This window comes from Apium graveolens, unplaced genomic scaffold, assembly GCF_009905375.1.
Source record: "Apium graveolens cultivar Ventura unplaced genomic scaffold, ASM990537v1 ctg7811, whole genome shotgun sequence".
Lineage (NCBI taxonomy): Eukaryota > Viridiplantae > Streptophyta > Magnoliopsida > Apiales > Apiaceae > Apium > Apium graveolens.
The window spans coordinates 62,923-90,404 of record NW_027420650.1 but is presented as its reverse complement, the minus strand read 5'-3'; the positions used below and the strand labels follow the sequence as shown (position 1 = coordinate 90,404).

General features: G+C 34.7%; 1 protein-coding gene and 2 long non-coding RNA genes across 4 annotated transcripts; 2 read left to right on the top strand and 1 right to left on the bottom strand.

The window, feature by feature from the left end:
- Positions 1-471: 471 nt before the first annotated feature.
- Positions 472-5,776, bottom strand: LOC141704419 (DEAD-box ATP-dependent RNA helicase 50). Of its 2 annotated transcripts, none has more exons than XM_074507656.1 (8): positions 5,295-5,776; positions 4,161-4,750; positions 3,817-4,011; positions 2,752-2,939; positions 1,831-2,044; positions 1,308-1,439; positions 1,040-1,212; positions 472-875 (listed from the first exon to the last, which is right to left on the bottom strand). In XM_074507656.1, the coding sequence occupies exons 1-8, from the start codon at positions 5,725-5,727 to the stop codon at positions 638-640; spliced, it is 2,163 nt and encodes a 720-aa protein (XP_074363757.1). In that variant the 5' UTR covers positions 5,728-5,776; the 3' UTR covers positions 472-637. The 2 variants fall into 2 exon arrangements, with proteins under 2 accessions (XP_074363757.1, XP_074363758.1); XM_074507657.1 differs by having other exon boundaries at positions 4,161-4,747.
- Positions 5,777-15,591: 9,815 nt separating this feature from the next.
- Positions 15,592-19,586, top strand: LOC141704413 (uncharacterized). Its single transcript, XR_012567953.1, has 3 exons — positions 15,592-18,129; positions 19,186-19,276; positions 19,546-19,586. It is a non-coding gene; the product is annotated as an uncharacterized LOC141704413 (long non-coding RNA).
- Positions 19,587-21,826: 2,240 nt separating this feature from the next.
- Positions 21,827-25,846, top strand: LOC141704414 (uncharacterized). Its single transcript, XR_012567954.1, has 3 exons — positions 21,827-24,364; positions 25,421-25,511; positions 25,781-25,846. It is a non-coding gene; the product is annotated as an uncharacterized LOC141704414 (long non-coding RNA).
- The last annotated feature ends 1,636 nt before the right edge of the window (positions 25,847-27,482 follow it).

Genomic DNA, 27,482 nt, shown 5'->3' with positions numbered 1-27,482 from the left:
TTTCGGAAATCGATATCAGTTAATTGAGACATTATCCATTTATAATTTATCGGTTAATTTTTGTAAAATCAGATGATTTATAGGTAATTTTAAAAGATTCAGTTCATTTCTATAATGGTGGTTGGTATGCATATGTAGTCTGAGTTTTTATTCAATTTAAACTTAGCAAAAATTCCTTTATTTGTTGGAACTTTCAAAATATACCGTGTTTCAAATATTTTTGTTAAAAAAGTAAATGCATTCTTACCTTAAAATACTACTCAGTATTTACTTAATATAGTGTCAGAGCTCGGTTTATGAAAACAATTTCCTTAAAAATCTTGACTAAACTGAGGAGCATAGATAATAGATAACCTTTAATGATAATTTTGAATATAGGAGATCTACAAATGAAAACGAGTTGGCACTACTCTTTACTCTTCAGGTTACTTCATATCGCTAGTAGTAAGAGGGAGGGGGGAGGGGGTTAGATTTTGTTGCTTTTGCTCTATAAAGCACACAATTCATACTTTATATTTTCCCGTAAGAACTGAAAGAAGGTATCACTTGGAAATCAGGGAATTACACATCAATGTAAATGATACAAAATCCCTATCTTTGAACTCCTAGTTACTTTGTTTCTACATTTATGAGTTTTCTATCTCATCTGTTCATATGCGGATGGCACATCATGCAGGGGATGGCCTTTCATGTTTCTCTCGATTATCCGCCTTGCAAGGGTCACTTGTTTGCCAACCACAAAAATAAATGCTTTTCCAACACCCCCAGCACCTCTGGCAGTTCGTCCAACACGACGTACATATTCACTTGGGTCTCGAGGGAAATCAAAGAGTATAACATGATTGACACCTGTAAAGTCAATTCCACGTGATGCTCTGCAGAACAAAAAGTATCTCCACATAAGTGACACTATATGTTACACTTCTCATTTCCCTGTTTCTTGTATAAAGGGAGCTTAACTAGAAGAAAATTTGTGAAGTAACAACTGGTTAACATTCTATAATATTCAAGGATCATACAAGGACGAAGCAAAGTATACCTATCGGTGCACACCAAAAACAGGCTGTCTTTCCGCTGAGAGCTGCGGAACTCCTCCATATTTGCAAGTCTGGATTCTTGTGCCAAAGCAGCATGAAAAGGTAAAGCTCTCACTCGATATTCGTTTCTATCAAACCGTTGTAATGCATTCTCAACTTTTCTGCACGTCTCAATCTATACATGGAAAACACTAGACTCAGCTTTTTTTAAAAAGACTATCACTGCTATACAGATAATGCAAAAATCAATATGAATATAGTTGAACTTACCTTGTTACAGAAAATAATTGTCTTGGCAACTTGCCTTTCCTCTACAAGACGCAGCAGAGCAGTTTTTTTGTTAAAAAATGCTGTTTCTGGAGTTTTTTCTGCTCCATCATCCCCACTGCAATCCACCAGGATCTGGAAATCAAATATGGTTATCTTGTATAATAAGAGCAGGTTAAAAAAACAAAAGCACCCGAAGACTTATGATATTTCATATGGAACGTATGGAAAGCAGTTCATAAACTTTAGCACAGACACATCAATTTTATCTAGCCTGAAAAGCTGTTATATTATTTGGAAAATACCAAGACATATATATACAGAGAGAGAAACCCAATATCCCCAAGGTAAAACATATTTTATTAGTTTTAGAATAAGAATAAATAGCTGTGTAGCAGTATAGCAGAAACCAGGGACAAATGAATTCAACCTTTAATAAAGCTTAACTTTTTTACCACAAAGGCAATTGCAAAAACAGACGTATCGTTAATGCACTGTGGAAGATACGTTTTTGAAGAAAATTTACCTCCTCAAGCCCAGGGCTTGTCCTGTGCATGCCAGGCCCCATAATAGCTTCACAATCAGGAAAAACTTCAACTAGCTTGTTATATATATTCACTGGTAAAGTCGCAGTAACAAAGAGGTATTGTGTGGTATAAGGTGAAGAGTTGATTAATATTTGCAGTGCTGGCTCGAAATCTTCAGAACTATAAAGTATGTCTACCTCATCCAACACAGCGCTGAATAAAATTTAGACATTACATTAGCAATGATCAAATGCCCAGTTAAACATATTTGGTAGGTAACAAAAGCTCCGCATACATGTCAAAAATGCTGCTAGGGGGGTTCATTAATCAATTTAATGTTAACCAAATTGCTTATTAACAAGGGTAGTACTTAAATTTTCTTTGTTAATAATTGGAGGACCCCTTCTGAGAGGTGATTGTTAAAGAGTATAAGATCCTGTTTGGGCCTTCCTCTACCACCTTAAGGTTTTAGTGTGACTGGTTACTTAACATGGTATCAGAGCTCGGTTTAGGGAGGGACTCGGGTTCGAGTCCTCCCACCCCCATTTATTTAATTTGAATATTTGTTGTTGACATTGGTATTGGTTGTATTTGTTGTTGTCAATCGTAACGAAAAGTATTGTACAATTGAGGGAGTCTTAAAGAGTATAAGATATTGTTTGGGTCTTCCTTTACCACCTTAAGGTTTTAGTGTGACTGGTTACTTAACAGTGATAACTTGACAACGTAACAGATGTCAGACCATCATCGCCAACATTGACGTGTCCCAAACATTACACACACACTAAATTAAGATGACTACAAAATAATAATGAAGGATAATATCACCATAGAGAGACATATACATATATAAAGTTAATGAATGGATACATTTGAATGCAATATAAATAAAGCTCTCTAAGCAGAAGCAATCGACTTACCATGTAAGATTAGTTAATTGCAAGAAGCCTTCTTTAACTAGGTAAGTGAGTCGACCAGGTGTTACTATTAGAACATCTAACTCCTGACGGAGACTTTCCAGTTGCGTTTTCTGTTTGAAACCTCCTGTGGCAACCATAGACCGAAATGGGACACCAAACTTTGACATCAAACGGCAATTAGTTAAGACCTGCAAAAGTTGTACCAAGTTACCAACATCAAGAGGTAAATCTTGACAAAAATACATGAAACCAACTAGCCAAAAGTTCATTGATGCTTCTTCAAGTTTCATGGATGTTGCTTACATCAACAAAGAATTTAGAAAGTGATAACAAGAAATATACGATAACAAGAAAAGTTGTACTGTTTCTAAGAAAGGTTTATGTTTCTACTTGAACACTATTAGGATATTCTTACCACTACACCAGAACACACCAATTGGTTCTGTAATGACTTAAATATAGGAAAATGACTGTGATCAAATGATCATCCACTCTAATCAAAAGGACACGGTTGGAGGATCACTTTTACGAGAAGATGAATATTGATGAAAAGACTAATAGTGTCAGCACTCAGCAGTGTGAATGTGATAAATCATATTATATCCATGGTTATCAAACAGAAAGGAGGAGCACGTGCGTGGCAATTGTGAGAGAGAAAATCCAAATGATAATATTTATTTATACGGCACAGACAACAATCAAGTATGTAGCATAGATGAAGAGCTGTTGTGACTTCATTTCGCAAGTTTCAGAATTGTAGGTGTGATAACAAGTAAAATTATTTCTAATAGATTTAGGAGCACCAGAGAGCAATTGAACTTATATTTATAAACAAGTCCCAAAAATATAGGAAAGAATAGGAAATTTGAACAGTTCTTACATACTCTGTGGAAGCATGGTCAAGTACACAAAGATAGGCATACAAATGAAAAATTATCGACTTGAAAACAATAAAGCAATAGAGATATAACTAAACTTCGTGAAGGAAATATCTCCACTAAAAAGACAAATATAGAGCTTGAAGGATCTACAACAAAAAGTTGTAATAGCAAAGTGTAATCAGACCTGAGAAGCCAACTCAGCTGTCGGTACAAGTATTACTACTCGTGGATTTTGTGGTAAGGATTTTCCAGTTCCTTCTAGCTCTTCTTGCCTAATGCGTTGAATAACTGGTAAGAGATATGCCAGAGTTTTCCCAGATCCACTTTGATCAGCAATAATGCAGCTCTTTTTTTCAAAAACAGGTGCAAATGCCATAGCCTGCAATAATCGACTTCATCATTTTTAAGTTATGCTTCCAAAAGAGGTACTACAAAGGACAATTACTTTAAATTGTTTTCGTGTTTTCATTCTGTTCATATAAATTTTCCCAGTGATCATATCTCTATCAGTTCATAGTACTTGTATACCTGAATATGTGAAGGGCGGTTAAAGAGCCGGCTCTTTAGAGATTCAATCATATATTCGGTGCAGCCCATATCTTTGAACGTCTTTCTGCTAAAAAAATCACTATCAGCATGTGCTTTCTTCCCTTTCTTTGGATAAACTGTTGGCCTATATTCATATTCATCCTCCATTGGAACACCGCGGCTCCAGCCCCTGAAGGAAGCAGCAGAGGTTCTTGCACCAGAACTTCGAGGATCAATCCTCTGATATTTGGGAGATCTACTCTGATCCTTAGGTAGTTCCTCAACTTCATCTACATCAACGCTCTCATAAATTTCCATGTCTTCTCTTGTCATAGCCTTTCTTCTCATTGTACCTTGGTTATCCTGTGATCGACTAGCTCTTGAAACATTTAACTTATCTCTGAGAGCATCAAAATTTCTCTGTACAGCCAACTTTTCATTCTCATAAGGTGAATCAACAGTCATATCTGAATAAGTGTCTTCAGCGCCTTTCTTGCCCGTTTGTTGAGATGACGAAGTTGTTCTAGCAAGCTTCCTTACTTTCTGGACTTTCAATCTTCCAAAATTTCCTACTAAACTTTTATTTCCTGCTGCAGGAAACGCAAAATTGACTTCAGAACAGAAATAGATAAAAATCTCCGCATTGAGTGGAAAAGCATTTATTTACTGATTTTTCATCATCTCCGGTTTGAGCACCTAAAATATATATCTTCTAGACTAAATTAGTACTACCATTGCAATTCAACCCTTGCTTGCTTTGCCTTACGAGGTGAAAAATTTTATCCTATCATAAACGAGATTCTATATTCCAAGGGCTTGTGTAAGAGCAAATCTAATGTTAATGCTAAAACAGCTATAGCTACTGCATAAGTTTTGTCACCAAAAACCAGTATTTGTTGCTAAACTAAAACATACAGTCCACGCTCGACTTCGTTTCAATCATCATTGTCGCATTATTGTTTCTTATATACAACCTCAACTCTATTTCCCTAACCAGTATTAACAACTACATTTTCCGAAAAAACTTATCCTAATTATTCCAAACCAAGTCATTTCTCGCAAACACGCCAGATAATAACATAAACACAAATTCACCAAACAATACATACACACACAAACTACACATTCCATTACCTTTACTTCTACTCTTATTTCCCTCTCCCTCGAAAACCGACTCACTACGCCTACTCGTATCGACACTAATTCTCTTCTTACTCTCCTCCGGCTTCCACTGAATCACATCTTTCGAAATAACCGAATCATTTTCCACATCACTATCATCATCTCCCCAAACAATAACCTTATCGCCTGTTTCATCATCAATAAGCTCATACGCACCCGCAGTCTCGAGTTTTCGCCTCGTATAAGCAGCTCTCGCCACAACTGAAACCCTAGCACCAGCTCCGCCACTACAATTTCTTCTCCATTTCATTTGATTGATAGTAGTGCAGGTATTATCATTGTTGCTGTGATTTCTAGTGGTTGTGGTGAATGAAAAAGACGGTCGCCGGAGAGCTTCTGTCCGGCGAAACTCGAAGCTTATCGCCGGTGGTAATTTAGCTAGCATTTGATTTTTCTAGTTGTTTGAGAGAGAGAGACGATAAGAGTATTGAAAATATCTTAGGGGCCGTTTGGCTAAGATATTTATTAAACCTTTTTTTTTTCTTTTTTCTGGTCCGCTGACATTTTTGAGATTCTTTTTACTAATATTTTTTAATTTTTTAATTTTTTTTTTATGTTTTTTAATGGTGTGCACATAAACACTAAAATTTATAAATTTAAATTATTTTGAATGATTTGTTTTTGTTAATACACCATTGCATGCAAAAAAACTCCGTTAATCAAAATATCGTAAATTTATAAATTTTCGCTCGTATTTTGTACCTGTGGTCACGTAGATTTTTTTTTTTTTTTTATATACATATTTTGTAGTGTATTTGACAAAAACTATCATTACATATTTTAATATATTTATCTTATCATGAGTAGTTAATTACTTTATGCAAGAGTTGAGTGATATTTTATTGATTTTAATATGTTTGTTTGATTGTATTTTGATTTTTTTTTGTTATTGTTAATCTGTCATTGAGCGCTTTATACAATTAGATGAGTAGCTAACTTCTAATTAAATCTTTAGGAGTTATAACGAATCGGTAGAGGAGTTGTAATTCTAGTACATGATATGATGGACACAATTTAAGTGTTAGATCGAGAGATTGATATGTGATTTGCGAGACTAAAAATTATTGGTTCTTAATAGTTTATAATTGTACTTTATGTGACTATGGGAGTGACATTCAAGAGATAGTTATAGGCACTATAATCTACAGTGAGAGAGGATTTTATAAATATTAAAAGGATTGTTTTTAACAAAACAAGAACACAAATTAGACATTCATGAAAGCCATTAAAGAACCCTAATTCTTGTATTATTTCCTCTCACACTTGTTTCATAGTTATATTTATTTATTAGATTAATTTAGTTGTTAATTATACACATCCAAAAATTATTCTCCACGCTTCTGAATTGTGAAAAATAAGACACTTGAGATTGGTCTTTAAAAGAATATTTTCCTCAAATGATTTCTTATCATTGCCTTGCTATATATACTCTTTACAGGATACAAGATATGCCATACAATTAGGCCTCAATACAGGAAACTAATCCTAACCACACTGATTTACAGGACCTAATTTACAGTAATTGATTTACACTAATACCAAAGATATCTCTAATAACAAACCATATCTACAGATATCTTAACACACCCCCTCAGTCGAAGCGGGAGGAAGACGGACACTGAGACTGTCCCTGAAATCTTCAAATAAAACACGTGGAAGACCCTTCGTAAAAATGTATGCAATCTGATGTCGGGAAGGGATATGAAGAACTCGAACTTGTCCATGGGAAACCTGTTCACGAACAAAATGAATATCCATCTCAATATGCTTTGTTCGTTGATGCTGCACCGGATTACCCGAGAGGTAAATAGCACTCACATTATCACAGTACACCAACGTAGCCTTTTTAACCGGACACTGAAGTTCCAATAACAAGTTACGTAACCAACATGACTCAGAAACAACATTAGCCACACCCCGATATTCCGCTTCTGCACTAGAGCGAGAAAGAGTAGGCTGTCTCTTAGCGGACCAGGAAACCAAATTGTCTCCCAAAAACACACAGTACCCAGAAGTAGAACGTCGTGTATCTGGGCAGCCACCCCAATCAGCATCAGTATACGACACCAATGATGTTCGTGAAGATGAGTAAAGATGAAGACCATAATCAAGCGTACCCTGAATATACCTTACAATTCGTTTAAGAGCTTGCATATGGTCAACCTTTGGAGCATGCATATGTAAGCACACTTGTTGTACTGCGTATGTAATATCCGGCCTGGTGAAGGTAAGATATTGTAGAGCCCCAGCCAGACTCCTATACAAAGTAGGATCCTCAAATGCACTGCCAGACTCAGCACTAACCTTCTGTTTTGTGTCAACAGGAGTAGCAGAGGACTTGCACGAAGACATTCCAGCTCGCTCAATTATCTGCGTAGCATACTTACGCTGGGAAAGAAAGAGACCCTCCTTATGTCTCGCTAGTGCAATGCCCAGAAAATATGACAAAGAACCAAGATCTTTGAGGGCAAATTCAGAGCTAAGACTATCCATGAGAGACTTGCGGAGAGTAGTAGAAGAAGCTGTTAGAATTATATCATCAACATAGAGCAAGAGATAAGCCATATCAGTCCCGTTGTTATATATGAACAAAGAACTATCACACTTGCTATTTGTGAAGCCAAGAGAGAGAACATAGTCAGCAAAATGCTTATACCACGCACGAGGAGCCTGCCGAAGACCATATAACGCTTTAAGCAATAGACATACATAATCTGGATAAGCAGGATCCCGGTACCCCAGTGGTTGATGCATATAAACTGTTTCTTGGATATCACCATGAAGAAACGCATTCTTCACATCCAATTGATGAATGTCCCATGCCTTGGAAAGAGCTAGAGACAGAACTGTGCGAATCGTAGCCGGCTTCACCACCGGACTAAAAGTCTCTCCACAATCAATACCAACCTGCTGAGTCTTCCCATCAGCCACAAGACGAGCTTTATGTCGCTCAAGCACCGCATTTGAATTTTCTTTATGAGTAAAAATCCACATAGATCGAATGACATTAGCATCAGGCGGACGAGGTACCAACACCCATGTCTTATTTTGAATAAGAGCATCATACTCATCATTCATTGCCATTTTCCAATTAGGATCCGTGAGAGCCTCTACTGGGTTACGAGGCAAAGCAGAACGAGCCACCGAAGATAACAAACCATATTTTTTATTTGGCTTAAAAATGCCATGTTGACTCCGAGTGACCATGGAAGGACGAAAAACTTGTGGCTGTTGATTTACTGAAGTGTGTTCAGAATTAAGCTCTGGGCTGAGAGATGTAGTTTGACTCGGTGTAGAAGTAGACGAAGCATGCTCAGGACTGGGAGATGTGGTCTGACTCGGTGTAGGACTCGAAGTAGACGACAGTGGGCTGCCAGAACCTTGTGTGGGAGGTGATGACGGACTGACTGGGCTTTGTGGTGAAGGTGGAGTGACTGGACTAGTGTTGGGGACCAGATTTTGTATGTGGTGAAGCATATATGGTGAAAGATTATCACCTAGAAAATCATAGTCAGAGGGAGAAGGAGCATGTGTGTTGGCAAACGGAAACACCTGCTCATCAAAGATCACATGACGACAAATAATAATTTTATTTGAAGATAAATCAAAACACTTGTAGCCACGATGAGTTGACGAGGGATATCCCAAAAACACACATGGAGTAGTCCAGGGTTGTAATTTGTTAATTGTTGTAGACGGAAATAACGGATAGCATAGACACCCAAACACTTTAAGATGAGAAAATGATGGAACCTTTTTGTATAGAATTTGGAGAGGAGCTTTATTTCTCAAAATCTTACTGGGAAGAATATTAAGAAGATACGTGGCCATTTGTAAAGCATGATGCCAAAATGAAGGAGGAAGAGACGCATGAGCAAGAAGAGTGCGAGTAATATTATTTATACTCCGAATTTTCCTTTCAGCTTTACCATTTTGAGACGATGTATGAGGACAAGATAGTCTGAATGACATACCATTAGTTTTACAAAGATCCCAAAATTGACCATTGTCAAATTCCCTCCCATTGTCACATTGTAAGGTTTTAATCGGACGTTCAAATTGGGTGAGAATATGGTTTTTAAATGTCAAGAATTTCCCAAACACTTCTGATTTATTTGCCAACGGAAAAGTCCATAAAAAATTTGAATAATCATCTAAGAACAAAACATAATATTTATGTCCCATAGAACTCAAAACAGGTGATGTCCAAATATCACTATGAATAATATCAAATGGCAAAGACGTGCAGGAAGTAGAAGATGTAAATGACAACTTAATATGTTTCCCAAAAATACATGATTGACAAATACTGGACCCCGAAAGACGATTACAAGCAATACTTTTATTGAGCCTAAGAGCATCAAAAACAGGAGCCCCTGGATGACCTAATCGAGCATGCCAGAGTGTAGGAGAGATAGCTGCAAAGGCGGAATGGAAAGCTTGATTTTTGATAGAAGTAGTAAGAGGATACAGTTCTCCCTGACTATCACATCTCATGATGAGTCTTCCCGTCGGAAATTCCTTCACAGAAAACCCAAAAGGATCAAATTCAACCGTCATATTATTATCAGTAGTGAATTTTCGAACGGAAATTAAATTTTTAACAATTTGGGGGGCATGAAGGACATTGTTTAGGACTAGAGGATGACTCGAGGAAACAAACTCAGTACGTCCATAACCACTGATTGGAATAGAATGACCATTGGCGACCATAATACCACTATTATGAGGACTTAAAGCAGTATAAGAAGATAAATTACCATTTGATGATGTCATATGAGATGTTGCCCCAGTATCCATGTACCATGAGGAATCAGGTAGATTAAGAGACATAGTATGCATTGCTGCTTCAATATTTGTAGGAGAGTAGGAGACGGACTGATTTGGAGCCGCCACAAACGCTTGCTGAGGACGAACCACTTGTTGAGGACGAGTCCCCAGAATTCCAGGCTGCTGTTGCTGTGGGTGATTCGAGTATCCTCGAGACCAACCTTGGGTTGGATACGGGCACGGTGGAGTAGCCCATGGTGACATCCAAGCCCAGGGTGGAACATTACCCCACGGAGCTTGATTTCCCCACTGATGTTGTTGATGACCACCACTGCGGCCCTGCTTACCCCTTCCAGAACCACGACTAGCACCAGTATTCGGTCTGCGTCCAAAGCTTTTCTTGTTGCCAGAAGGTTTACCATGGCTCTGTGTTGGTGCCGATTGTAATGGGCCAGAAGTACCATCACCAAAACCCGAATTTGGGTTGGTAAACAAAGCAGATTCTGTGGTAGCCTCTTTTGCCAGTCCAGCCTCCTCGAGCGTGAGCATCGAACGAGCCTTATAGAATGAGGGTAATGGGTCACTCTGGCGGATCAATGTCCCAACACCCCTATAGGCTCGAGAAAGACCAGAAACCAGTTGAATGACTAGTCGACTTTCCGATACCAGTGCCCCTACATTCTTCAATTGATCAGAAAGTGTCTTTAGACGTTGGCAGTAAGCCGAAACATTCGGAAAATTTTCCATCTGAGTATTGGAGAACTCATCCTCCAGAGTTACCACACGGGAATTTTTATTATCTTGGAATATGTCACGTAAACGATTCCAAGCATCCATGGCCGGAGCATCCGGTTCAATAATTGTGTGCAATAGATCGCTGGAGATTGTTGCGTAAATCCAAGAAAGAACCGTAGCGTCAAGAGTAGACCATAACTCTTTTTCATCCTCAGTAGTCTGGACCTTCTCCTTGCCTTCGGCGGGAGGAATAATATGGTGAAGGACCTTGTGAGAACGTGCAACAATCTTGAACAGCTCTGCCCAGGTTGAGTACTGAACATTCTCCATCTCAATAATGATGGGAATATGATTGCGGATATTCGACACCGCAAGAGCTGGATGAAAAGAGTGTTTGTTTTCAGATTTATCAGACATGATGCTGAGAAAGAAACGAAAAAGAGATGAAGAAAATAGAGAAGAGAATAGAGAATAAGATAAGCAAAACGCTCTGATACCATAAAAGAATATTTTCCTCAAATGATTTCTTATCATTGCCTTGCTATATATACTCTTTACAGGATACAAGATATGCCATACAATTAGGCCTCAATACAGGAAACTAATCCTAACCACACTGATTTACAGGACCTGATTTACAGTAATTGATTTACACTAATAACAAAGATATCTCTAATAACAAACCATATCTACAGATATCTTAACAGTCTTGATATCAGTCATTTCTTGAGAACGATACTCTCAAAAATACACATCAACAAATTGGTGTTGCTGCCGGGGAAGACAACAATACTGATTCTGGGTTAATTGTTTCTTGTAGTTTGGATTTTATATAGTATTTTTTCCTTACTTTTGTTTTTCTTGTGTGTCTACAGGTTTCTTTGAGGTAGACGACGTAAAGCTTTAAATTGAGGAGACAATATGTATAATATTTTTTGTTGGAATAACGCTCATGATTTCATCAACAATCAAGAAAGGTATCAAGACTTTAATTCTTCTCAGAATTTTAGCGCATATCAGGTGAACTCGTCCGATTGTTACAGCTCATATTATGCTCCATACTCTCCTAGGACTGATTTTTCATATTATTTGAAAATCAATACCATGATTATTCATATGTATGCAATGGTGTTAATGAGAGATTGAATCATTTTAATCATTCTTTACTTTTGTTGGGACTTTTTAAAAACTTTAATGACCCAACTTTTGAGATAGCTACTAAGAATGATATTTCACGAGAACCAGAATCAATAAGTTGGTATGAGGAGAATGCTAAAATGAATAGTTTTATTATGGAAGTTCAACTTGTGATGCATGATGATTGTCTTCAAATTCCTCCCTGTGTCAATTTTCCAACAATCCATGATTGTTATTTAGCAATTGATGACAATTTTGTGTATGACGAGTTTACTTATTTAGTTAATGATAGTCCCGTGTGTGATAATGATAATTTGGATGCTATTGAAATTCTACCAAATTTAGAAAATATTGTTGAGCTTAATAAATTGGTAGACGGGGTAAAAGTTGACGAGTGTCCAATTTTAATTGAGGAGGAATTTAAGATTGATGAAAATGAATTTTTTGGTTTGGAATATAAGGATCCAATTTGGGAGGAGTTTATGAGCCGTACTTATGATGATTATTCTGATGACTTTTCCGATGACTTTGATTTTTTTAAGTCTCTTGAGCAGGTGAAGATCATAAATATTTTCTTATATTTTTATGGATTGAAGATATATTTACACATCATAATTCTAATACTGATTCGTAGATTTATGCATTTATTTGCTTTTTCACCACATTGATAATGTTAGTTGCATATAAGTCAAGTTAATGACATTAAAGAAGCGTTGCTTGGGAGGCAATCCAAGATAATATTATTAGTTAGAGTTTGTATTTTTTTTACTCCCATAAGTTACCTTGATGTGTTTGTTTGAAGTGGTAGTTATGAGAGCTGAAGATGAAAAATTCACTGGAAATTTTTTGGTTGAGTCAGCTGCCTTGTATTTGCGTTTTCCGGAGTTTCAACGGTCGGATCATCCTGAATTTTGGACAACATCTTTAATACTTTAATATCTAAATTTTGAACAATGAAGATCGGATTTGGAGGTCCAGAAGATGAGTTTATCAATTCCTGAATAGAATTTTTTTAAGACCTTGTGTGTTCTTTTCAAGACCTTGAACGCTCTCTTTGAAAAAAATAAAGAAGCGTGGGTTTGATGTAACCGAACATAGGGACCGCAACACTTCATGCTTATGCATAGGGGAGTATTTCTTTCATTCTTTTATATTATAGAATTATTAGTTTAGTGTGTCATCGAAGATATTGACTTATTTAAGCGTGATGATGTGTTTTCAGTGTTGCGTTATATATAAAAAACAAAAAATCATATAGATTGCATTATAACATATAGTTACATTTTATGTTAGTTGCAGTGTAATAATAACATGATCTCAAATTAGTAGTAGTCCAAGTTAGTGACCTATGATGATACTATTTGTAGCTAGTTTTTGACTAAGTCTTGCTATGATCACATACTAAAGATGTTACATGCGTAGTGTCACTTGTGCATAACTCATTTCTTAACACACACTTATTATGCTTTTGAGTTAAGACTTAGATATGCTTATTTCTTGAGGGTAACAGCTTATTGATGATTAGAATTTTGATTATTCCCTTTTGAGCTAAGACGTAAACGCTTAAGTTTGGGGCAAACAGTGGGGTGTACATGTCTTTAAAAAGGATAGATGTATAAATAGTAGCAATAAGTTACGCGCAAAATAATTATGGTATGATTGACTAGGTTGAGCTCATTAATACTCGAGTAATTAAGTCCGAGAGGACTTTGTGCCTAGTAACCTAAATCCTTTCCTGGTTTGAGATTGCTGACCTAACACTCGCTACATGGGTATTAGGGCATAAATCTTTAGGGATCTCAATAGTTGCACTGTTAAATAAGCCACTTGGAATATATGTGTGTATAATATGGTTGACAAAGTCTGATGATGGCTGTAACTCACTTACACTGAGAAGCGCCCCAATCTTAGACCGAGCCTGTGAAGTTTTATGGTGGCCGTAACTCACTTACCCTGAGGAGCGTCTATAACGACTCCATATTTTGTGTTATTAAATATATATATATATATATATATATATATATATATATATATAATAAAAACTATATTATTCTACAAATTATGTGTTACGTGTTAAATGCTTAATATGTGTTAAATTATTCATGCTCTTAATTGTTGTTTAATTAATATTTAAATGGTATTATTTTATCCTACTATTTAAGAAGGAATTATTAAAGTTTAATTTTTATAAATATGAATATTATTTTTTTTAAATTTTTTTATAACTATATAATTTCAATAATTATTTATAGGAATAAATAAAACTGAGAAAATAATATTTCGTCAAGTATTTAATTCCAAATTATTTACTAAGTGTAATTAATTATTAATTCAATGTTAAATTCAAAAATGATTTTAAAAAATTAAAAAATTATGTTTTATTAGTTTTCAAATATTTCGTGAATTTTAAAATTATTTCGATAATTTTTTGACTCGTTTCTATCCGTAAATTTATATCGTTAAAATGTAAAATATGAGTCAAAAAGCCAACTTGCAGGCATGGATGGACACATGTCAATTCAGGGAGACACATGCCCTGTTAGTTGCAATACATGAATCTGATATATATAAATAAATAAAATAAAATAAAAACACACACAACCTCACCACCGCCTCTGTCTCTTCTCTCTCGACTCTCTCTCTCTCTCTCGATTCTCAATCTCTCCTGCCTCTCTCCTCTCTCTATCTCATCCCTCCTTCTCACTCTCCATGTTCTCTCCTCTTCCTTTCTTCCTCTCGGCTGTTTCCTGGTAACTCCCGTGCCTATCATGTTTGTAATATCCCATATTTTTAGATATTATTATTATAATTATTTGGAATTATTTATGTGATTTTATGTGAATTTTAGTGAATTATATGATAAGTGGAATTGATGTTTGGGTGTTTATATGTGATATTATTTGAGTATTTCAATTTTTATGTGCTCAAAATAAAATATGGGATGAGTCTGTGTGTTACTTTATTGTTAATTTTGGGTAATTGTGGATACGAACCTTATTTGTATAATTAATTATTGAACGACATTATTTTGTTCTTAAAATGATTTTATTGATTATTTATTCTCATAAATGCTAAAATTATTTCTAAAATTATTTGTATTGTTTTATAATTTTATTTATTCGTTTTAGGAATTTATAAAATTTAGAAATCAATATTTTATTGATTATTTATCTTTAAATGATTGCCTGATTTCATCTAATTATAAAATCAGTATTAAATTCAGAAATGCTTCAAAAATCAAGAAAATTTTATTTTATTAACTTTTAAATATTTCGAGCATTTTAAATTTTTTTCGTCAATTTTCTGGAATTGTTTTGTCTGCACCTCGATCCGTTAATGTCAACTTTCGGGATAAACCGGGTTTCAGAATCTTCGTGATTATCTATTAGTACACGCGTTTGATTTTAGGATGGGTTTGGCTTCGTGTCACTTTCTTGTTGGGAAGGAGTAATGGAAAAAATAAAACAACAAACACAATAACAAACAAAAAAAAACACAGCCCCCCCCCAGCTTTTTCTTTCTTCCCCGTCGCTGCTCCCCTCCCCCGCCTCTACTCCACCGCTTCAACGCCTTTCCTCCACCCCTCTTATTTCTTTCTTTTTCTTTTTGTTTCTTCCGTTCTTTAATTCAATCACCCTCTGAATTTAACCCTCAATCAGGTATATACTCTCATATACATACATATATATATTCGGCTTGATTTCTTTTGTTTTAATCCTACAATTGATGTTGGGAAGATCGCGAATTCCTTGATAGTACGAGAACTGGGCTGCTTCGACGAACCAGAGGCTCGACCTCGATCTTCACCCGTGATTTGGGGTCGATCGGAGGTCAGCCGGCCGCCGGCAATGAACTCCGGCGAGTCGGCGGCATAAAATATTATTTGGTTTAGGTTGATTTTGCTTGTTAATTATAGTTATGAACTTGCTAATTGATTTTGTGTAGTTTCGAGTTGTGTAAGTCAATACTTGGTTGAATTTCGCTTATATATTCTTAGGCGGATTGAATGTCTAAATGACAACTACTATTCTTGATTTTATAAAATCTGAAATTTCAGTTGGTACAGATGATTTCCGGGTTTTTAGATTTATAACATTGGTGTAGTAGTGTATAACTTGAGTTTTGGTTTGTTAAGTGATTATGGCTTGACCCGGTTAATATATGTTTAAGTTATAATAGTTTATGGTGGTTTTAAATTTCAGTCTTGGTATTTTGAGTTGTTCTACAAAATTTTCAGATTTATACATAGTTATTTGAAGGATTATTAGTGAGTTATATGCATGATATGTTGTGAATTGTGTTGTCAAATCCGTTTAGAAATAAGCTGAGTTCTTGTTAAATTCGTAGCTTTTAACTAGTTCATCGTATGATAATGATTTTGCACTCTCTGGAAAGATAATGGAATTATCTACAATTTTCATTCTTTGTGTTTTTCCAAATTCGGCCTGCAATTATGATAAAATCTGCCATTTGTAAAATCTGTCCTGTTATTTCAGTTTGATACATCCTGACTTCAAAAATTCGTAGTAAATTCATTATTTTAGCTATGACTTTGAACTATACCAATTTTAAAAGCTTAATTCAGGATCTACAATTGTTACTTATAGTTCATTAATCAATTCTATGATTTAGGAGTCTCAAATACTAAGTTACTTGCGAAAACAGGGCTGAATCTGCTTATGCAGCTGTGTATTTTAAAGTTTCTGAATTCGTTACTTGGTCATTTTTAGCGAGCCTTACCATTTTGGAAAGGTCGCTAAATATCCTACAACTTTTATGTTTTAAACTTTTCTGTTTAAGTTCATCTAGGTGTTGTAAAATGTCATTCTTCCGAGGCTGGTTAACTTAAATTTTAGGTTCGGTAGCTATTTTGTATGTTATAACTCGACATATGGTTTCGTGCTAATATATGTGATTGATAGTCATTGTTTAATAGATTAAATATATGAACCTATAATATAGAAGTGTTGGTTAGTGATTTGATATGTGCTTTCTAGTTTATTAAATTATAGATTTAAGTTAGCATACTTGATGACATACTTGACTTGTGCACATGTACATTGACTTGTTATTTGTATATGTGATAGCAACGATGTGTCTTATGAAAATACATGTTAGTATATGCCTATTTGAGATTGAGTTTAGTTGCTAATTATTAGAGTGTGATTTGAATATGTGTATAGTTAGTCTATGTGATATATGTGTAAGGTGATTTATTTAAGTGTTTACTCAAGTTGAATTGGTGATGCTAAATTATATAACTGTAAGTTCAAATATTATAAATTATTCAGTATACTTAATTGTTTAGGTGCCGCAAGTCTGGGCGGGTAATTTTCCTTAAATGTTTAGGTGCCGCAAGTCTGGGCGGGTACTTTTCTTACTTGTTTACTTTTATGTTGCTGCAAGTTGAGGCAACTTTATTTTGTTTGTTTATAAGATTAAATTGTGGAATTGAAAAACAGGCGGATAGTCCTAATTACGAATACTTCATGCCAAAATTTTCTAAAATTCCCCTGTATCTAAATCTATTTGACTTATTTGATTTCAATGATTTGAAAGCATGTTATGATTGTTAGTCGTAACACGTATAGGATATGTTTGGGTAAGAACATTGAAATGACTTGTGGGTTGTATTTGTGGTGTGGTTATTCAGGGTATTTTCCATATTACAAATAGGTCATGCCGATTTTTTCGTAGAAATATTATCATAAGTTGCGCGTTCTCGTGTTAAATAATATTCTGAGTTGGTAGTAAGTTTTAAACTATAATATGTGCGACCTGTTATGTGATATATATATATATACATATATATCGCGAAAGGGTAGAAATAAGATAATCATTTCAGAAGGATACTAAAGTAGTATATTTTTGCTTATGATAGGATCAGGCATTAAAGGCGTGAGACCAAGAAAAAGAAAAGAAAAAGGGAGAGTTGCATAGGGGTTCAGTAGTTACGGATGGTTCGAGATTAACAGAACCATACGTTGGGGATCAAGACTGAAGTTGGATAAGATTTCGTATCAGATCCCAGTAACTGCATTAGCGACATATCAAAGAGTTAAGAATAAGAAATTGTGACGTCTTGAGAAAGCATCATGAGATATTTGTGTTTTTGCGAGTGTGACTAACTGCTAAAAACCCAAAGGCAAGTATTCCTAACCTTTCTCCTTAAATACTGCAAATATTTATTCGTTCCTATTCTAAGTTCAGAATAGTTAAACTGTTTTATATTTCGCTGCAATTACTCTTATTTATGCAAGTTCCTTTCACTATTATTCCTTTATCATCGATTGCTCTCTTGAGCAAGTACCCAAAGTGATTTGACATCAAAATACTCCACGGACTGGATGGTTACTATATATATATATATATAAGGACCAGTGATGAGCTGGATCCTATGGGCCGGAGATGAACCGGACCCTTTAGGCCATAGTTGCCTGAGTACTCCTTATGTTGGTTGGGTCTATGCAGTTGGGTATAGATCCGCACTATATTCTGACTGATCAGCAGATTATAGTGCATATGTTGGTTTCTAGTATCCAGTCTAATTTATTGTTGATCGCCATTGACGGCATTCCTTCTTGAAAAGAAATTATGATTATGAATTAATTTCTTAGCACTCAGTTTCGGGAAAATTACAGTGTTTATAAATGAATTCGAAGTTCAGATTGTTGCTGCAGCATTTGTTGCTCAGTGATAATTAGAATCTTGAATGAATTGGGATCTTCTTAATTATTTAACCCGTCCTTATCAGGCTGGTTTAGCAGGCTAAGTCTATGGAAACTTAGTCGATAATGATGGATACTGAATAGTTAGGAATTTCTTGAACATTGATAAGTATTAATTTCCAGAGTTCGGTTTTGAATAAAGTTTATGATTCAATATATATTCATTGTTTCATGTTATTGTGGTTTACGATATTTCCGTAAACACTGTTTTACGAGTTTTATTCTCGTCAAGATTCAAAGTATTGCTGAAGCCTTTCGCTCAAAAGTATCAAAATGGTTTTGAATATAATTAAGGAATCAATTCTGGGATTCCTCAACTATAAAATTTTATGATTCAGCAATTATGATTTTTTTCTATGTTCTGCGCTGATGCAGATGTCGGTTTTATATCAAAACGACCCTATATATGTTATAATTAACTTGCTGAGCATTTCTTTCGCTCATACTTGCCTGTTTTTAAATTTAACCTCCAGTGAGGATTAGCTTGCGTTGTTTAGCTGCATAATTCGAGGAAGCAAAGAAGAAGCTCTTGGAAGGTGGTTGGTCCAGGGTTTGCGGACTAGTGTAAGTTTTATTGTGTAAAGTTATTTATATTAGATTATATTATAGTTGTATATTTTATTTGGGCCTAGTACACTTCATTTCGAAGTTATACTAGTGGGTTTAGTTTTGAGTTGGAATTTATTGAAAAGAGTTTTAAAAGAAAGTGAGAAAATTTATTTATTGAATTTGGATATCTTGTTTCTAGAACTGTAACCTTAAAAGATCTTGGATTAGTTTGGGGTCATTTATGATAAATATCTTCCGCTGGCATTTATTATTTGATTTAACAGGTTATTTTGGATTGAGGTTTCATCGTGACGACCAAATCCCCTGACCCCGGATTTTGGGGCGTTACAGGTTGGTATCAGAGCTGAGGTTATAGTAAACTAGAAACGAGAGTGTGTAGGAGTGTGTATAGCTATGTGAGGACGTTTGAGCTCATATCGAGTTCCTGTTGGACTATCAGATATAGTGCCAACGAGTAAGTTAAGATAGGCGCATTCGTTCGAGATGGTTGTGTTGAGCTGGACGGAACTCCGGGAAGCTGCAAACTTCTATTGTGGAATCTTCCGAGGCTACTACGATTCGACGACGATGAAGATTATCGATATCCTTGGAACATAAAGAAGCGTCTAGAATCAGATGGCGAGTCAACTGGAGAGTTCAAATTGAAGATAAATATTAAGACTTTGGCAATACCTTTTCTTTCTATAATTCCTTTTGACATCTCTCAAAAGAAGTGATTGTTAGAGGATATATTCCCTAACACTCATTTTCAATCCTATCTGTGTTTTAAATGTGTCAGAGGCTGTCATGAAGCCTATTTTTTCAGGTTTTGATAGCTCTGCCAAGTTATGATAATTTAACTTCCACTTTTCTTATTTGGTGGATGGTTTCTTGGTGATGTGACACCACTTGCTCATTTGGTGCCATAATTATTTTCTCTGGATTTCATTCCTTCAGAAATATCAGCTTTGAAATCTTTTCAGTTTTATTCATTTGATTTTCGATCACTTTGACATTCTTTTATTCTGACTGGGATAAACAACCCTAACTATAGGGGACACAAGGTATACCTGTCTGTGTGATAGGAGTTGGATGGGACGCCATCACTTGTGTGTATTGTGAATACATGAAGGTTAACAACCTTTAGTAGTGTCTTAATTTGGACACGCAATACCAAGTTCGTTTGATCATATTGATCTCTCAGTTATTCTTTTATTTCAACAATACTTTTTCTCAAATTCAGATTTTGGTTCCGTTATGGTATCAAATTCTTTTCTTTTTGAAATTCCATGATTTTGTCATCCCAAACATTCGAAGGTATGCCAATCAAGTTAAGCTGAGTTATCCTGGTCAAGTCAAAGCAGGGTTATGTGATGGGATTATCAAGAGCAACAGTGGATTGCAATGCGATTAAAATATCAGGGGTGTATAGCGAAGTCATTCTGTTTCTTTATTTCTCTATCTTTCTCTTTCTTTTCTTCCCTCTATCTTTCTCTCTATTCTTCTTTCTCGCAATCAGTAAAGCGATTCTATTGAGGAATTGGTCAAAAGAGGTGAATGGAACAGTGGTGCACGGTGAAGCTCCTATAAAAGTTTTATCATACAACGAATACAAGATTTATTTGAGATTATGGAAAACTAGGATTATTTGGGAATGGAAAGTTGGTTAGAAAACCCTTAGTGCTTTCTTCTGCTGATTCCGAGGACGGAATCCTTATAAGGTGGGTAGATTGTAATATCCCATATTTTTAGATATTATTATTATAATTATTTGGAATTATTTATGTGATTTTATGTGAATTTTAGTGAATTATATGATAAGTGGAATTGATGTTTGGGTGTTTATATGTGATATTATTTGAGTATTTCAATTTTTATGTGCTCAAAATAAAATATGGGATGAGTCTGTGTGTTACTTTATTGTTAATTTTGGGTAATTGTGGATACGAACCTTATTTGTATAATTAATTATTGAACGACATTATTTTGTTCTTAAAATGATTTTATTGATTATTTATTCTCATAAATGCTAAAATTATTTCTAAAATTATTTGTATTGTTTTATAATTTTATTTATTCGTTTTAGGAATTTATAAAATTTAGAAATCAATATTTTATTGATTATTTATCTTTAAATGATTGCCTGATTTCATCTAATTATAAAATCAGTATTAAATTCAGAAATGCTTCAAAAATCAAGAAAATTTTATTTTATTAACTTTTAAATATTTCGAGCATTTTAAATTTTTTTCGTCAATTTTCTGGAATTGTTTTGTCTGCACCTCGATCCGTTAATGTCAACTTTCGGGATAAACCGGGTTTCAGAATCTTCGTGATTATCTATTAGTACACGCGTTTGATTTTAGGATGGGTTTGGCTTCGTGTCACTTTCTTGTTGGGAAGGAGTAATGGAAAAAATAAAACAACAAACACAATAACAAACAAAAAAAAACACAGCCCCCCCCCAGCTTTTTCTTTCTTCCCCGTCGCTGCTCCCCTCCCCCGCCTCTACTCCACCGCTTCAACGCCTTTCCTCCACCCCTCTTATTTCTTTCTTTTTCTTTTTGTTTCTTCCGTTCTTTAATTCAATCACCCTCTGAATTTAACCCTCAATCAGGTATATACTCTCATATACATACATATATATATTCGGCTTGATTTCTTTTGTTTTAATCCTACAATTGATGTTGGGAAGATCGCGAATTCCTTGATAGTACGAGAACTGGGCTGCTTCGACGAACCAGAGGCTCGACCTCGATCTTCACCCGTGATTTGGGGTCGATCGGAGGTCAGCCGGCCGCCGGCAATGAACTCCGGCGAGTCGGCGGCATAAAATATTATTTGGTTTAGGTTGATTTTGCTTGTTAATTATAGTTATGAACTTGCTAATTGATTTTGTGTAGTTTCGAGTTGTGTAAGTCAATACTTGGTTGAATTTCGCTTATATATTCTTAGGCGGATTGAATGTCTAAATGACAACTACTATTCTTGATTTTATAAAATCTGAAATTTCAGTTGGTACAGATGATTTCCGGGTTTTTAGATTTATAACATTGGTGTAGTAGTGTATAACTTGAGTTTTGGTTTGTTAAGTGATTATGGCTTGACCCGGTTAATATATGTTTAAGTTATAATAGTTTATGGTGGTTTTAAATTTCAGTCTTGGTATTTTGAGTTGTTCTACAAAATTTTCAGATTTATACATAGTTATTTGAAGGATTATTAGTGAGTTATATGCATGATATGTTGTGAATTGTGTTGTCAAATCCGTTTAGAAATAAGCTGAGTTCTTGTTAAATTCGTAGCTTTTAACTAGTTCATCGTATGATAATGATTTTGCACTCTCTGGAAAGATAATGGAATTATCTACAATTTTCATTCTTTGTGTTTTTCCAAATTCGGCCTGCAATTATGATAAAATCTGCCATTTGTAAAATCTGTCCTGTTATTTCAGTTTGATACATCCTGACTTCAAAAATTCGTAGTAAATTCATTATTTTAGCTATGACTTTGAACTATACCAATTTTAAAAGCTTAATTCAGGATCTACAATTGTTACTTATAGTTCATTAATCAATTCTATGATTTAGGAGTCTCAAATACTAAGTTACTTGCGAAAACAGGGCTGAATCTGCTTATGCAGCTGTGTATTTTAAAGTTTCTGAATTCGTTACTTGGTCATTTTTAGCGAGCCTTACCATTTTGGAAAGGTCGCTAAATATCCTACAACTTTTATGTTTTAAACTTTTCTGTTTAAGTTCATCTAGGTGTTGTAAAATGTCATTCTTCCGAGGCTGGTTAACTTAAATTTTAGGTTCGGTAGCTATTTTGTATGTTATAACTCGACATATGGTTTCGTGCTAATATATGTGATTGATAGTCATTGTTTAATAGATTAAATATATGAACCTATAATATAGAAGTGTTGGTTAGTGATTTGATATGTGCTTTCTAGTTTATTAAATTATAGATTTAAGTTAGCATACTTGATGACATACTTGACTTGTGCACATGTACATTGACTTGTTATTTGTATATGTGATAGCAACGATGTGTCTTATGAAAATACATGTTAGTATATGCCTATTTGAGATTGAGTTTAGTTGCTAATTATTAGAGTGTGATTTGAATATGTGTATAGTTAGTCTATGTGATATATGTGTAAGGTGATTTATTTAAGTGTTTACTCAAGTTGAATTGGTGATGCTAAATTATATAACTGTAAGTTCAAATATTATAAATTATTCAGTATACTTAATTGTTTAGGTGCCGCAAGTCTGGGCGGGTAATTTTCCTTAAATGTTTAGGTGCCGCAAGTCTGGGCGGGTACTTTTCTTACTTGTTTACTTTTATGTTGCTGCAAGTTGAGGCAACTTTATTTTGTTTGTTTATAAGATTAAATTGTGGAATTGAAAAACAGGCGGATAGTCCTAATTACGAATACTTCATGCCAAAATTTTCTAAAATTCCCCTGTATCTAAATCTATTTGACTTATTTGATTTCAATGATTTGAAAGCATGTTATGATTGTTAGTCGTAACACGTATAGGATATGTTTGGGTAAGAACATTGAAATGACTTGTGGGTTGTATTTGTGGTGTGGTTATTCAGGGTATTTTCCATATTACAAATAGGTCATGCCGATTTTTTCGTAGAAATATTATCATAAGTTGCGCGTTCTCGTGTTAAATAATATTCTGAGTTGGTAGTAAGTTTTAAACTATAATATGTGCGACCTGTTATGTGATATATATATATATACATATATATCGCGAAAGGGTAGAAATAAGATAATCATTTCAGAAGGATACTAAAGTAGTATATTTTTGCTTATGATAGGATCAGGCATTAAAGGCGTGAGACCAAGAAAAAGAAAAGAAAAAGGGAGAGTTGCATAGGGGTTCAGTAGTTACGGATGGTTCGAGATTAACAGAACCATACGTTGGGGATCAAGACTGAAGTTGGATAAGATTTCGTATCAGATCCCAGTAACTGCATTAGCGACATATCAAAGAGTTAAGAATAAGAAATTGTGACGTCTTGAGAAAGCATCATGAGATATTTGTGTTTTTGCGAGTGTGACTAACTGCTAAAAACCCAAAGGCAAGTATTCCTAACCTTTCTCCTTAAATACTGCAAATATTTATTCGTTCCTATTCTAAGTTCAGAATAGTTAAACTGTTTTATATTTCGCTGCAATTACTCTTATTTATGCAAGTTCCTTTCACTATTATTCCTTTATCATCGATTGCTCTCTTGAGCAAGTACCCAAAGTGATTTGACATCAAAATACTCCACGGACTGGATGGTTACTATATATATATATATATAAGGACCAGTGATGAGCTGGATCCTATGGGCCGGAGATGAACCGGACCCTTTAGGCCATAGTTGCCTGAGTACTCCTTATGTTGGTTGGGTCTATGCAGTTGGGTATAGATCCGCACTATATTCTGACTGATCAGCAGATTATAGTGCATATGTTGGTTTCTAGTATCCAGTCTAATTTATTGTTGATCGCCATTGACGGCATTCCTTCTTGAAAAGAAATTATGATTATGAATTAATTTCTTAGCACTCAGTTTCAGGAAAATTACAGTGTTTATAAATGAATTCGAAGTTCAGATTGTTGCTGCAGCATTTGTTGCTCAGTGATAATTAGAATCTTGAATGAATTGGGATCTTCTTAATTATTTAACCCGTCCTTATCAGGCTGGTTTAGCAGGCTAAGTCTATGGAAACTTAGTCGATAATGATGGATACTGAATAGTTAGGAATTTCTTGAACATTGATAAGTATTAATTTCCAGAGTTCGGTTTTGAATAAAGTTTATGATTCAATATATATTCATTGTTTCATGTTATTGTGGTTTACGATATTTCCGTAAACACTGTTTTACGAGTTTTATTCTCGTCAAGATTCAAAGTATTGCTGAAGCCTTTCGCTCAAAAGTATCAAAATGGTTTTGAATATAATTAAGGAATCAATTCTGGGATTCCTCAACTATAAAATTTTATGATTCAGCAATTATGATTTTTTTCTATGTTCTGCGCTGATGCAGATGTCGGTTTTATATCAAAACGACCCTATATATGTTATAATTAACTTGCTGAGCATTTCTTTCGCTCATACTTGCCTGTTTTTAAATTTAACCTCCAGTGAGGATTAGCTTGCGTTGTTTAGCTGCATAATTCGAGGAAGCAAAGAAGAAGCTCTTGGAAGGTGGTTGGTCCAGGGTTTGCGGACTAGTGTAAGTTTTATTGTGTAAAGTTATTTATATTAGATTATATTATAGTTGTATATTTTATTTGGGCCTAGTACACTTCATTTCGAAGTTATACTAGTGGGTTTAGTTTTGAGTTGGAATTTATTGAAAAGAGTTTTAAAAGAAAGTGAGAAAATTTATTTATTGAATTTGGATATCTTGTTTCTAGAACTGTAACCTTAAAAGATCTTGGATTAGTTTGGGGTCATTTATGATAAATATCTTCCGCTGGCATTTATTATTTGATTTAACAGGTTATTTTGGATTGAGGTTTCATCGTGACGACCAAATCCCCTGACCCCGGATTTGGGGGCGTTACAATGTTTCTCCTCGCCGCCGATGTATTTTCTGGCGAAGGTTAACTGTGTATGCGTTTGTGTGATTGTGAATGTTGTGCATGTGTGCGTGTTGTGTGCAGTGGTGGTGTCGATTTTGTTGGCCGTTGAATCGAATGATTATTCTGAATTTTGTTCGAATTATTTTTGTATAATTCGAATGATTTCTGTGATTATTTCGAATTAGTGATTATTTAATCATTCGGGTTTTTTAAAATTAATGGTGAAACCCTGACCGGAAACCCGTATGGGCACCGTCGGAGTTATGCCGCCGTCGGTGATGAAATCATTGAGCCGACGGATTATTGGCGATGATGATTCGTGAGCCATAATATTAATTACGCAGTATTATTTCATAATATTTGAAATAAAAGAAATAGTACTCGGAAAATTTAATTTTAAAAAAATTGATTGGTTTCTTTTTGCTTGGTTATTGTGTTAATTTGAGATCGACTGGTAGTCCGATAAATAGAGAAAATGTTGCCCGGTTTCCGAGAAACTATTTATTTTGGAAATTCGAGCGTATATCCTTTAATTATCGGGAATAATAATCAATTATATAAACATTCATTTATAAATCATTTTACAAACTTACTTTCTTATTTTAAGAAATTAATTTCCAAACAGCTATTAATATTAAATTCGTTTGGTGAAACATTTTTGTAAAAAGAATTTCGAAAACCTATTTCATATAACTAAATCACATGCGTATCTGGTACCGTATTAGTATACTGAAAATATTCTTTTACGTGAAACCTGTATATAATACGATATGTAATTATGTGTTATAGCCTCACTTCTTTTTTATCGGGTAGAATTAAATAGCGAAGATATGTCTAGCATAATCGAATATCTAATCAAGGGTATTTTAATTCTGTAGATTCCCGGTCAAAGGTCTGGTTTCCCAAAGTCAAGTTAGGAATAACTCGTGTCCCTGTACCCTACTGCAGCAAGGCAAGTACCTCTGACCATATCTTTTATGGTTCAATATTTTATATATGAATGAACTGTTGATTATAACTCATACTTGATCGATATGTTTTAAGTTGCGTACCCCCTTTATTCAGAATTTTTTGATTTACTTTTAATAATATTTTAAGGGAGAGTAACTTGTAGCAATACCTATCTCTAAATTGAATTATGGCCCTTATTCTCACAATTTGGAGGGAGAAGGCCCAAAATCTCACAAGTTTTATGATATGACCTTTTCTATCACTCAAAAACGTTATTAATGCTTGCGTTTTCAGTTATTACAAAATGATATTGCTAGTTCAGTGGTTGAGTGCAGGATTTGGAAGTTTTTTGTGCTGAATAAGCAGGGTTTGAACCCTCGCACACCCAATTAAATTTTTGAACCACCAGCAACGTAAACTAACTTTGTGTTTTCTTTTAGACAAACGCATGAAATAAATGCGTTTAACTCTTAACGCAAAATTTAAATGCGTTTTCTTCCTTAATTCATATATTAATAAATTTAGTTTAGAAAAGTAAACGCATTAAATAATTGTGTTATTTATTATAGATAGAAAACACAAAAAAGTTTGCGTTTCAAAGTGATAAAAAAGACCATATACCCGAGCTTGTGAGATTTTGGGCCTTTTATCCCTAAATTGTGATACTA

What these genes read in the sequence shown, in the direction of transcription:
- LOC141704419 (XM_074507656.1), bottom strand. Translation starts at nt 5,727, where the DNA reads ATGCTAGCTAAATTACCACCGGCGATAAGCTTCGAGTTTCGCCGGACA. An exon ending in CAATTAACTAATCTTACATG is followed by an intron (nt 2,045 to 2,751) that starts GTAAGTCGATTG and finishes AATTTTATTCAG; the next exon opens with CGCTGTGTTGGATGAGGTAG. An exon ending in TTTTTGGTGTGCACCGATAG is followed by an intron (nt 876 to 1,039) that starts GTATACTTTGCT and finishes TTTGTTCTGCAG; the next exon opens with AGCATCACGTGGAATTGACT.